This window comes from Passer montanus, unplaced genomic scaffold, assembly GCF_014805655.1.
Source record: "Passer montanus isolate IOZ18808 unplaced genomic scaffold, ASM1480565v1 scaffold116, whole genome shotgun sequence".
Classification (NCBI taxonomy): Eukaryota; Metazoa; Chordata; class Aves; order Passeriformes; family Passeridae; genus Passer; species Passer montanus.
Window position 1 is genome coordinate 605,188 of NW_024358278.1, and position 12,394 is coordinate 617,581.

The window sequence follows — 12,394 nt, forward strand, 5'->3', positions numbered from 1 at the left end:
AGACATTGCATTTCTCCCAGGTGAGGATGGATGCCCAGAGGGGACAGTAAGAGGGGCCAGGAAAGGCTCTTGGCAATGCACACCCAGAGGGGGCAAAGGTGTTGGTTTGGGAAAGACTGGTGGGTCCCAAAATACCCCTGAAGGGGCCTTTGGGAAAATGTTGGGGTGGTTTGCACATTGTCCAGGAGGAGACATTGCACTTCTCCCAGGTGAGTATGGACACCCAGAGGGGACAGTAAGAGGGGCCAGGAAAGGGTCTTGGCAATGCACACCCAGAGGGGGCAATATGGTGTTGGTTTGGGAAAGACTGGTGGAAGGGAAATGTGGAGAAATGTGATTTAGGGAAATGGAAGTGGGAGGCTGTGTGATCAGGAGGCTGTGGTGTCCCTGTGAGGCACAGGACAGGCTGTGGTGTGCAGTGTGAAGCACAGGGACCACCTTTGGTGTACCCTGTAAGAGATAATGTGTCACTCCCACGTGCAGTGCGAGCAGGGGCTGGAGAGGTGGCTGAGCCTGCCAGGAATTGGTTAGAAAGGGATCTCAGAGAGGTGTGAAAGAAGGGATGAGGAAAAGGTACAGGCAAGGATAATGGCACAGTTTTTACAGCCCCCAGTGGGGAAAAGCACAGCGAGCCTCAGGACAATATGGAAGGGGGCAGCCACCAGGACAGTGACTGGGAAGGAGTCAGTGTGCCTTTTGTAAAAAGAACATTAGAAATGGATTGTTCATGGTGTCAGATCTGCTGTTGTACCCGGGCTCACCACGCTGGAGCCCTTGCTGCACCAAGAAGTGTTTCCTGGTAGGCACAGGAACTTCTCTGTCTGATTTGGATTTTATGCCAAAGGGGGAACAATTATTCAGATGATTTTTGGTGAGTGGGGAAGATGAGCAGGTGCATTTGGTTCCAGCACTCTTGGTGAATGTGTGAGTGGATGGGAATGAGCACTGTGTGTGTTACATCCACAGCTGCCTCTGCCCATTCCCTTCAAACACATTGTACAGCATTGGCAGAGGCCAGGCAGAATGAGACATGAGCAGTCTTGTGTTCACTGAGTTGTTTTACGCTTTTTCTCTGTGGAACAATATTCATCACTTTCGGGGTTTTTTAACCCAGTTTAAGACTCTGTACTGGCTGTGTGCAGCAAAACTGAAGGGCTTGCTCAGATCCTGCTGCTGAGGAGCCAACTCCTCAGGAAGAAGATGAGTTGAGGGAGCAGGCAGGGAGGGGAGCTGTGGGAGAGCCTGCCTGGCACCCCTGCCCTGCCAGCCTGGATCTGATGGGCTGCTCCTCCCCAGGAGTGAGGGTGCAGGACCCCAGGGGCTGCTTGAGGTCACAGGGGTTTCTTGAGGTCATTTGGGGTTTCTTGAGGTCGTTGCAGTGCCTGGGTGGGGTTATGTCTTAGGTGAGAATAAGAAATGAAACTGAAAGCATGAATGCTGTCCCCATCTCCATCAGCTGTTAGAACAGTGTTCTTTCTCTCTTCCATGACTCATCTCCAAGAAGTCTCTCCAAGGGATACTTCTGTGCAGGGGGCCCCAAAATCTCCCTGGATGACTCCCTAGTGACATCATCCCATTGTGAGATGCTCCGCCCAGGGGGAGGAGCCCAGCAGTCCCAGCTGCATATAAGCTGGGGCTTGGAGCACCAGGAGCACTTTGCCTGCTGAGTTCCCAGAGGAGAAGAGGTCCAGAATCAGCAGGGGAGCTCCAGAGGAAGAGCAGGCCCTTGTGCAGGATCCGTGCTCCGACAGAACCCGGCCATCCCTCCCAGAGAGCCGCAGCCACCATCTGATCACACCTCCGGGGTGCCAGGTTGTATTCTGACCCTGTCAGTTTAAGCTGGTGTTTTCTGCCTTTGTTTCATTCTCCTGTTAAATTGTAGCTCTGACTTGGGGTCTCCTCCTGGTTTGCTTTCAGACTGGTACATGTTTTGACACCCTGCATGGAGCCAGTCCTGAGAGAAGTCAGAATGACAATTTTGTGTTGCAGAAACCTCCTGCTCACTGTGATGCTCTCCATGCTTCTGTGGGTCTCATGCCTTGCTCTCTGTCTTTTCCCACACATGGGGAACCACCTGTCTGCTGCAATGCTCCTCTTGAGTTCAGGGAATGGTATGAAAATTGCTTTGTTGGCTTTTTGTGTCTATTGCATGATAACCTCTGAGGAAGTGAGCCTAACTTGGAATACAAGTTCACTTTCCTTTTCTTTTCCTAATCTGGGCTGCTCCATCTGCATCCTCCTCAACAATCTCACCCAGCCCCAGGGGGAAAGAGCAGAGAGTGGTTTCTCCCCGACTTTCAGACCTGACAATGCAGTTTTTGAAAATCTCGAGTTCCCTCTGGGTGTCAAAGACGGCATAATCATCTTGTTAGTTCTGCTTTGTCTTCTCTCTGCAGCCTGCACCCTTTGCACCCTCTGCACCCTCTGCACCATGCTCAGAGACAGAGAAGTGCTCCGGGTGGTGCAGCGGGGTCTGGAGGACGAGGAAGAGGAGGAGGGAAGGACAGAGCCAGTGAGCACCACGACTGCACGGCCTGGCATGGAGAGAAGAGGAACCCAAAACACAGCAACGAGCACCACGACTGCACGGCCTGGCATGGAGAGAAGAGGAACCCAAAACACAGCAACGAGCACCACGACTGCACGGCCTGGCATGGAGAGAAGAGGAACCCAAAACACAGCAACGAGCACCACGACTGCACGGCCTGGCATGGAGAGAAGAGGAACCCACAGCACAGCAGCAGACATCACATCTACACAGCCTGGCACACTGGGAAAAGAAACCAGAAGCAAAGCAACGAGCACCACGACTGCACAGCCTGGCACAGGGAGAAAAGAAACCAGAAGCAAAGCAACGAGCACCACGACTGCACAGCCTGGCATGGAGAGAAGAGGAGCCAAAAGGGCAGTCAGTGCTTCCACACAGACCGCCACCAAGCCAGGGCAGCCCAAGCCAGCAGCAGCTGCCCCCGTTCAGAAGAAGAAATCCAAGAGCAGACCCATCCAAAGTGTGGCTGATGAGGAGGTGGCGGGACCCTCACACCGAGGAGAGCCAGCACCAGTGGTCATCACTGTCACTGTGGCCCTGGGTGGGCTGCCAGCTGTGGTCAGTGCCCAGGGGACCAGGAGAGCCCAGGGAACTGTCAGCCTCTGGCAGTGACTGCTGGTGAGTGTGAGGGGTGGGTGCTTTGTAAAGTAGGGACAGAGATGGACGCCCTTGTAAGGTATGGAGAGGGATGGACACCTTTGTAAAGATCTCCAGGTGCACCAGGGGAAAGGGAGCACAAGGAGATAATTTTTCCCTGAGAGCCCCAAGGATGTACAGTGCACATTGCAGATGTGGATGAGATTTGCACGCCTTGGACCAGAGAGATCCTCCCGTGACCTGGAGATGTGCCGTGGAGGGAAGGAGAGGACAAGGTGGGAGCCCTGGTCAGCAAGCTGGGAACTTACAAGGACTCTGTCACTGCCCTGTTGTGCACCATGTCTCATCCATGGAAACAAAGCTGGCTGCGAGCATCTGGAGCTTGGGAGAGAACCTGAGAAAGGAGCTTCAGGAAGGGACTTCCCACACTCACCAGAACCAGCCAGTCTCTGCATGAGGAGCAGATGCCCCCCAGCCAGGCAGAGAGGATACACTCCACCAGGTAACCTCTGCTTTTTCTTTCAGGAGCACGGGATGGAAAAGCCCCCTCCTCCTTAGCAGCCTGGGTGCCTGAACTTTGAAGAGGAATTTCAGCAGAGCTCATCTCGAGTCAGCAGTGCTCTGGCCTCCCGTGGACAGACCTCTGGACCCTACAGGAATGGGAACATCACTGGTTCTCCTTGCTCTCAGGAACACATTCACAGGGGACACCAGCGTGTGCCTGACCAGGATTAGAGGGGCCCTGTCTCCAGGCAGGTGGAGGAAAAGGAGAACTGGATCTGCTGGACTGTGTGGATGCCATGGCCTGTCTGCCCCACAAAGGTACAGCTTTGGTGGGCTCTGGCACTCAGGGCAGCCTGGTGCCACCAAGGCATGTGGGAGTGGAACCCATTTGTGTTTCTGGGGTGGCAGGAGGGTCCCACAGCTGGCGTGCATTTGTCTGGGAACGAGGGGCACAAACACCCCACGGTGGCTGGCCCTGAGGCCCTGCACCCTCAGCAGGCCCATCCCAGAAATGGGGATCCCAGAGACCCAAAAGGACCTCGCTGGCCTTTGGGATTGCTGCTGCAGAGACAGAAACCTCAACACCCTGCCGGGCCTTGAGATGAGCCCCTGCTACTGTGGGACTGCTGAGAGGTGGAGAACAGGAGCCAACGAGCACAGCAACACTGCGCCATCAACAGATCTTCGTCTTCATCATCTTCATCGTCGTCATCATCGTCTTCATCATCGTCATCATCATCGTCTTCATCATCTTCATCATCGTCTTCATTATCTTCATCATCATCTTCATCATCTTCATCATCGTCTTCATCGTCATCATCATCTTCATCATCATCTTCATCATCTTCATCATCTTCATCATCACATAAATCTGCTGCAGAGCATCTCAACAAAGGCAAGTGCCTTTTCCCCCCTTAGTTAAAACAAAATAAAACCCTGAACAAGGCACTTGAGGTCAAGTTGAGTTATTCCAGGTCATAGGGGTCGTTTGAGGTCACAATCGGGGTTACTCCAGGTCACAGGGGTCGTTTGAGGTCACAGTTGGGGTTACTCCAGGTCGTAGGGGTCATTTCAGGTCACAGAGGTTACTTGAGGTCGTTTGAAAATTTTTTTGTTTCCCCAGAGGTTACTTTAGGTCATTTCAGACCCTGCTCGGGGTCATTTGAGGTCACAATCGGGGTTACTCCAGGTCGTAGGGGTCATTTCAGGTCACAGGGGTTACTTGAGGTCATATCAAAATTTTTTGGTTTCTCCAGGGGTTACTTTAGGTCATTTCAGACCCTGCTCGGGGTCATTTGAGGTCACAATCGGGGTTACTCCAGGTCATAGGGGTCGTTTGAGGTCACAATTGAGGTTACTCCAGGTCGTAGGGGTCGTTTGAGGTCACGATCGAGGTTACTCCAGGTCGTAGGGGTCATTTCAGGTCACAGGGGTTACTTGAGGTCGTTTGAGAATTTTTTGGTTTCTCCAGGGGTTACTTTAGGTCATTTCAGACCCTGCTCGGGGTCATTTGAGGTCACAGTCGGGGTTACTCCAGGTCATAGGGGTCGTTTGAGGTCACGATCGAGGTTATTCCAGGTCGTAGGGGTTACTTTAGGTCACAGGGGTTACTTGAGGTCATTTGAGTATTTTGACATTTATTCTCTAATTTAGTTTATTCCCTTGTCCATCTGTCCCTGAGTTGGTTTGGGATTCCTCGGCAGGCAGCTCAGTGCACAGAGACTCTGCCTGTGGTGTGCAGAACAGCCAGCAGGACAGCAGGACACAGCCCGGACAGCAGGACAGCAGTGGCCATGCCACGCTGGGCTCAGGGGCTCCAGAGCCCGCGGGGTTGGGATTTCCCAGCTGGGATGAAGGATGAGGGCTGCACCCTCCCGGGGCCTCAGCCAGGGGAGAGGAGGAGCCGGGAATTCGGGACGAAAGGAGGCGGCGCCCTCCCAAACCGAGAGAGAGAGAGGGAAAACCCCGCGGGCCGTGCCCGGGGGCACTCTGCCTTTATTCAAACAAAGCCGCAGCACTCCCTGTCCGAACCCAGGACGTTCCTCTCCCTGCCCTGCAGGACTCGACAACTCCTCTGTCTCCCGTTAAAATAAATAAATTTGTAAAAAAAAACACTCTGGTGTTTGTGGGGTTTTCTGACAAGTCCATACATTTATTTCAAACACACAGCTAGACACGTTTGTTTCCAAAGTCACTTTGTCCTGCAATCACCAAAGCATACAAGGACACCAGGACATCACAGCAGAGATTTGCCCATGGTATTTAATCAGTTATCTCCCAGCAGTGCAGGGAGGCTGAAGGCTCTGCAGCACCTGTGAGCACAGAGCACAGGGCAGCTTCCCCCTGCAGGAGAGCAGAGCTGCAGCCCACAGGAACCTGCACGAGGCTTCAGCCAGCACGCACACGGTGACAGCCCCGGGGCAGGCCCTTCCCTGGCAGGGAAAAGCGCAGGGATTATTCCCAGCCTGCTTCCCTCCCGGGGCACACAGGGCTCCTTCCCTCCCAAAAAGCCTCTGCTCTTGTTCCTGGCGTCCTGGAAGGGCCCGTCAGCATCCAGATGAGCTGCAGGAGCCCCCCTGGGCACTCAGGGTCCCTGGACACGGGCTTGGGCTGGATGAAACCCAGCAGGAGCCAGAGATGTTCCAGAGAAGGTGCAGCCCTGGGCACGGGGTGTGGCCCAGCCCCTCCACCAGCCAAACTTCTCCTGTTGCCCTCAGGAAACTCATCCACAGCAGCAGGGCAGCTGCAAAGTCCAGCTGCAGGGTTTTGCTGAAGTCTTACAGCTTCTTTTTCCTGCTCCCAGACTCTGAGCAGTTCCGAGTCAGCTCAGAGCATCTGAACAGGGCAGAGGAAAAACTGTGTCCCTCAGCAGGCACACATGCACCCAGTGAGTGCCAAATCCCTTCATGCCTGCAGACATAAAACATCCACTCATGCTCCAAGGGGGCTTTTCCCCACCAGAATCCACAGTGTGGGAATTCCAGCTCTGCCCAAACTCTGAAATGTTAGTGCCACCCTCTCAGACGTATTCCCGTGAGCCCGAAATGCTCCAGCACGTGCCCAGGAAGTGCCAGGTGTGCCACTCAGCCCAGCCTGGCTCTGCCCTCGGGATCAGGGCTGGCTCCAAGCCCACACACGAGCATGGGGCTGTCTGAGCTCAGGGACTCTGTCTGATCTCCTCTTTGGATCAGCTGGAAAAAGAGAGAAATGGGGAAATATTTAGTCATCAGGTGCTAATGAGAGACATGAAAAGCTCAGGTTTGCTTTGAAATCGATGTCAAATGCTCAAATAAAACAGTTCTATCTTTCTGCTCTTTGAAAATAAAGTTACCAGTGCAGATGGCACGCCCAGTTCCAGTTTGATTCCTAGATGAGCCCACTGATAGTGGAAGTACACAGGATCCTCTAATTAATGTTATAGAAAACTGCACTTAATTACTTCTTAAGCACATTACATCTGCATAAAGTTGCATTACACTGAATACATCATCATTTAAATCCATTACCTACACATAAATATGTATCAGATTTGCATTGCAAATGTCTTCATCCTCTGCTTTGTTAATCACAAATGTCATGTCTAAATTACTCCAAAATGTGCAGTTCTGGCTTACTCACCAAACAGTTCCATATTAAACAAAATATGCGTTATAAGAAAAAAATCGCAATTAAATAGGAGGTGGAGTTCCTCAGGGTGCTGGAAATTATTACCAAAGTCACCAGAACGACTCCACTGAAATCAGCTGTCAGTGACAGCTGCCGTGACAGACTTCATAAGACAACAGAAAAAAAATATGGTTTAGTGCTAGAAAAACCTATTTACGAGTGCTTTCTTCAATCTCCATCTAGAATTAATAAGCGCTGATTTGACTGCTCCAGTGATGAGCCGGAGACATCAAACCAGTTTTGTGGGGCCTGGAAAATTCCCCCTGCAAGATCTGAGCTGGTTGCCTTCCATGCAAATGCTCCTGAGTTAATCCATGCCATGAATTTCTGTGGAGCACGGTGCTGCCTCACCCAGGTTCCTCTGAAGCCCAGTTAATAAAAGGCTTCTTTAATTAAATGCAGCTTTCCATGTTCTCTTTCAAATGGAGCAGTCAAATGAACACACAGAGACACTGCTCTGCTCAGCCCAAACAGCCACTGCAGGCACAGGCACAGCACAGGGCCAGCCTGATCCCTGTGTGTGAAATTGTCCCTTAAGTGCTGCCATCCCTCACTGCTGGGAAAAGAACCAGGAAAACCCCGCTGGGCTGGGCTTCCTTGGGCACTTACCACTGACATGGAGTCTCCGAGGCTTTCAGCTGGGAGTACTGAAATTCCAAACCATGCAAATGCTGTAGGATCCTGCAGGACGGACAGACAGGATCAGGCTGCATTCCCAAGGCAGCCTGGCAAGCTCGGAGCAGCAGGAGCAATGTCAGGGCTTGGCTTTTGGGCGTGCTGGGAGCCGTGGGAGCAGCTCTGTGCTCCGAGGGGCAGGTGGGACTGCCTGTGCCTTCCCTGGTGATTGCACTGGTAATTCCCTGGTGATTGCACTTTGCACGGGCACAGGGCTTCCTGAGCACAGGCTGTGCCAGGCTCTGCCAAGGAGGAGGTGCTGCCTACAGAGCAGCAGGGGTGCTGAGCAGCAGGGAAACCAACACCGGGAAATGGCTAAAAATCTGTTCTGTGAGCCACGTTCCATGCCCTGCAGAGGAGATGAGGAGGATACAGCAGCTCCACAAGCACCAGAAATCCATGGACAGTCCCAGAGGCCTCTGCTGGGGCAGCACAAACATCTCTGTGCCAGGAGTGGAAGCTGGAGGCTTCTCCGTTCACTGAGCCCTGCTGCCAGCTCCAGGCTTCTCCCGGGGCACTCCTTAGGGACAATCCACTCCTGAGGGACATGCCCTGCTCCCTCTGCCCCTCAGGCAGGGCACTGGGCACTGCACAGCAGCTCCTTCCCCCAGCCCAGCACGGGCTGCTCATCTCCCCCGAGAGCCTGCTGACCGCTGCTGTCCTACGCCGTTCCTCATTCCCAAAGAAATGCAGGCTGTGCTCTAACCAGGCACCTGTGTGAGAACAGGTCCTGCCAGGCACCAGAGACAGAGATCCGAGTCACCAGCAAACAGCAAAGCAACAAAATTGCTCCTCCTGGAGGTAAATTAGGAAGTCAATCAGCACACGTCAAGTCGGAAGATCACAGCATGGCCCTGGATCCATGGCAGTGTCCAAAGCCAGGCTGGATGGGGCTTGGAGCTCCCTGGGCTGGTGGAAGGTGTCCCTGGTGTGGCAGGGGCTGGAATGGGATGATCCTCGGGGTCCTGTGCAGCCCAGAGCTCTCGGTGGCCGGGCCAGCGGCTACACGTAGGCATGGACGCCCAGGGCCGGCGCTCCCAGCCGCGCTGCCCGGGCCAGCCGGGGGTGGCCATGCCCGGCAGCCTGGCACCAGCAGTGGCAGTACATGGCTCCCGCGGCCAGCAGCAGGGCACTGCTGGCCCAGCCCACGTAGAGGGCAGCGCCCAGCTCGCGCTTCAGCGGCGCGGGCACCGCGGGGTCGTAGAAGTCGCGGATGACGCTGCCCCCGGTCCAGGACACCGGCAGCAGCACCAGCGTGCCCGTCAGCAGGAAGGCCGCCCCGGCCGCCAGGATGAAGGGGCTGAGGGCCCGGGGCCCCTGCTTGGCCCGCTGGCTGTACTTGACCCCCGCGATGGCCAGCAGGAAGGCCAGCACGGCCAGCGCCGCCGCCAGGCACATGAGGGCCCGCAAGGCCTCCAGCGGCGGCGGCAGCGCCAGCACCGAGTCGTAGAACTTGCACTGCAGCCTGAGGCCCAGCTGGCTGATGCAGTCCATCCACAGCCCCTCCCAGATGGTCTCGAACACCACGATGTTGCCCTCCACGTAGGCAGACACCCTCCACTGGGGCATGGCGGTGGCCGCCAGCGTGCCCACCATGCCCACACCACCCAAGATGAGCCCGGCGATCTGCAGCACGCAGCAAGCCATGCTGCCCCACAGCTGCTGCCCCAAAAAGTCACCTACATGGACTGCCCAAGCCACCTGCTCACACGAGCCATGCACTGCAGGACACGAACACCTTCTCCAGCGGTTTCCCGGCGCAGCAGTTCGGGTTCCTGGGGAGAGGCCGGAGCTCCAACCGGTGGAAATCCATTCCTGGCTGCTCCGAGGCCCGGCTATTTATTTGCTCTGAAATCCCCTTGGCTGCAGCCCGTCAAGCCCGGCAGGTTTGCAGCCAATGGCAGCCTGCAGAGGTGGGGCAGGGCTGACTCCACTGCTCCTCGCAGGGCGGCTGAAGTGCTGCTATAATTAAGCAAGTGGCAGGGATTCAATTAAAGGTGCCTAATTGCAGGGCTGACAATTTCTTAACTGCAAGATTGCAACTCTGTTGAAATCCAGTACAGAAGGCCTGAACTTCCACCTGCAGAAATATCGTTTAAAATGGGTCATTACAGTTGTTCTTACAACAAAAGCTAAACTTGAGGCTTGAGTGGGGCTCATTTCCTGAGTGCTGCAGCCCTGGGAAGACAGCTGATTGTTATTTTCCTTTAGACCAAGCCAACAGGTACTTGGTGTAGCCCTTTAATGTAGATTTCTCGTTTTGATCAGACACAAAAGCCTAATCATGATGTTAGACAGGTACAGGAAAGTCAAGTATTCCAGCCAACATCAAAGCTTCGCTCTCCCAGCTCCAAAATTCACCAGGGCAACCAAGCAAAGAAGTGGCTGAGCCTCACGGCTGCTGCTTTTGCATCCAGGAGCAAAGGCACAGGTAGGGGATAGTCCTCATGGGAACCAGAAGGAAAATGCTGTCACTTTGTGCCACACCAGTGGTCCCAGGGGACACTGGGGGTGTCTGGTGTGCAAGGCACAGATCCAGAGTCCCTCCCACAGAGCTGCAGCCCAGAGCCCTGCAAGCCTGGGCAAACAGCCCTTGCTGTGCCTGGGGCAGCCCAGGAAATGCTGCTGAACCCACTTTGGCTGCTCTCTGCTCCTGCCTGACACAAGGCTGGACAATGACAGCTCACAGCTGCTGGGGAAGTTGATGTGCTGCTGCTTTCTCCAGCTCTTTGAACCTCTTAGAAAACATAAGGTAAAAAATTGGCCCACCAAAGACAATAAAGAGCCCTAGAAGTGCTGTGGAAGAAAGACAAATCCTGGGTTTTTTGCCGGTGTGTTTGGCAATATCAGGCATTGTCTGTGATGGTATTAATTTAATTACAACTCTAGGTGCCTACACAACATCATCAAAGCCAAAGCTAAAGCCATGAAAAGGAAACTGTCCACCCAAACCACCCACAGCCCGGTTACTTCTTGGAAGGAAGGAAGTGCCAGATAATGCAAATTATTCATTATAATGTTACATTTCCGTGTGGAAAATGCTCCCAAGGGATGTGGGCAATTCAGCTTCGAGTCTACAACCAGGAATCTGGTGAGAATAAAAAGTCCTGAGCTGAGGTGTGAAACACAGAGAGAAATCCACCACCAGGTTTGTACTTACAGGGAGAGGAGCTTCACATCACTCTGGCACAGGCAGAAGAGAAGGAGCCTGTGATGCAGGAATCTGAGGCACTTTGCTCCCTGCCACAAAGAAGGAGATGAAATCAGAAATCAGAGGTGGGTCTGAGGGAAGCTCCCTTCCCTGGCAGGACACTGCTCCCTTACAGGAACATTCCTTATTTTAACTCCAGAACCAGAAATCAATTTATGATGGAAGATCTCTCTTAAACCCAGCATTTAAATGTCATTTTTTTAAACAGGAAAACCCTTTGTGCAACGTTTTCAGGCAGGCAGCTCCTGAAGGTGAGCACAGACCATGCCTAACGCCCTGCATCCATTCTCCTGGCTGCTTTATCCATCAGGGTGCTGGAAATAATCCTGCCTTGGATGCTCTGGGAGGGGCAGCAGCTGAGGCCATGCAGAAAATCACCAGGGCAAGGCTGCAGAGAGGATGAAAACTCTGAGAGAAATAGGATTAAAACGCAGCAATACGCCCAGGGAGTGCCCCATGGCTGGGTGGGGTTCCTTTCAGCAGGAATTAGAGCCTTTGGAGGGTGAGACCCATCAGCAGGAGAGGGGGACACCCAGGGGACACTGCTGTGGGTCCAGGGGACACTGCTGTGGGTCCAGGGAACACCCAGGGGACACTGCTGCAGGATGGTTCCTTCTGTTGGAACCCGAGGGGAAGGAGGCAGCAGAGGGAAAGCTCCAAATGGAATCTAAAGGCAAATTTCAGGAGCTGAAAAGGGCTTTAAAGCTTTCCAAATGTACAGGAGACAGGCTGGGATAAAACCTCAAAGCACTGTGAGTGCCTGGGACCTGGTAAAGCTCCTGGCCCTCCCCCAAATGCCAGCGAGGCCCTGCCTTTGCTCACCTGAGGAAAAGCCATTTTTTGCAGGTGAATCCTGTGTGGGGCAGCCTGGAGGGGCTCCCACAGCCCTGTGCCCCCCGAGAACTGCAGCTCTCACAAGGAGAAGGAGGAATGTCTAATAACTATTTATCCCAGAGATGTGCTGGGGGTTTGGGGGCTGGAAGTGAGGGAAGGGGAAGGAAAGAAGATGGAAAACAGCCTGCTGAGTGCAGCCTGACTTAAAACCAAGGGTTTTTTCCTCAGGAAAGCTGGTGCTGTTGTGTTGGAGAGGAGCAGGGCTCACACTGCAGGCAGAGGATTGAAGGATCATGAGGATGAGAGGAGCTGCATCTCTGCACAAGGCCATTGCAGTGAGGGGAGAGAGCCTGCAGCAG

General features: G+C 53.9%; 2 protein-coding genes across 5 annotated transcripts; one reads left to right on the forward strand and one right to left on the reverse strand.

Annotated features, from left to right (window-relative positions):
- Positions 1–1,597: 1,597 nt before the first annotated feature.
- Positions 1,598–4,318, forward strand: LOC120496510 (protein let-653-like). 4 transcript variants are annotated; one of them, XM_039697021.1, is made up of 2 exons: positions 1,598–3,166; positions 3,308–4,318. In XM_039697021.1, the coding sequence occupies exon 1, from the start codon at positions 1,943–1,945 to the stop codon at positions 3,158–3,160; it is 1,218 nt and encodes a 405-aa protein (XP_039552955.1). In that variant the 5' UTR covers positions 1,598–1,942; the 3' UTR covers positions 3,161–3,166; positions 3,308–4,318. The 4 variants fall into 4 exon arrangements, with proteins under 4 accessions (XP_039552955.1, XP_039552953.1, XP_039552954.1 ...); XM_039697019.1 differs by having other exon boundaries at positions 3,671–4,318; XM_039697020.1 differs by lacking the exon at positions 3,308–4,318 and having other exon boundaries at positions 1,598–1,812; positions 1,918–3,255.
- Positions 4,319–8,030: 3,712 nt separating this feature from the next.
- On the reverse strand, positions 8,031–9,813 carry LOC120496513 (claudin-17-like). The gene has a single exon (XM_039697036.1). The coding sequence runs from the start codon at positions 9,635–9,637 to the stop codon at positions 8,993–8,995; it is 645 nt and encodes a 214-aa protein (XP_039552970.1). The 5' UTR covers positions 9,638–9,813; the 3' UTR covers positions 8,031–8,992.
- Positions 9,814–12,394: the final 2,581 nt, after the last annotated feature.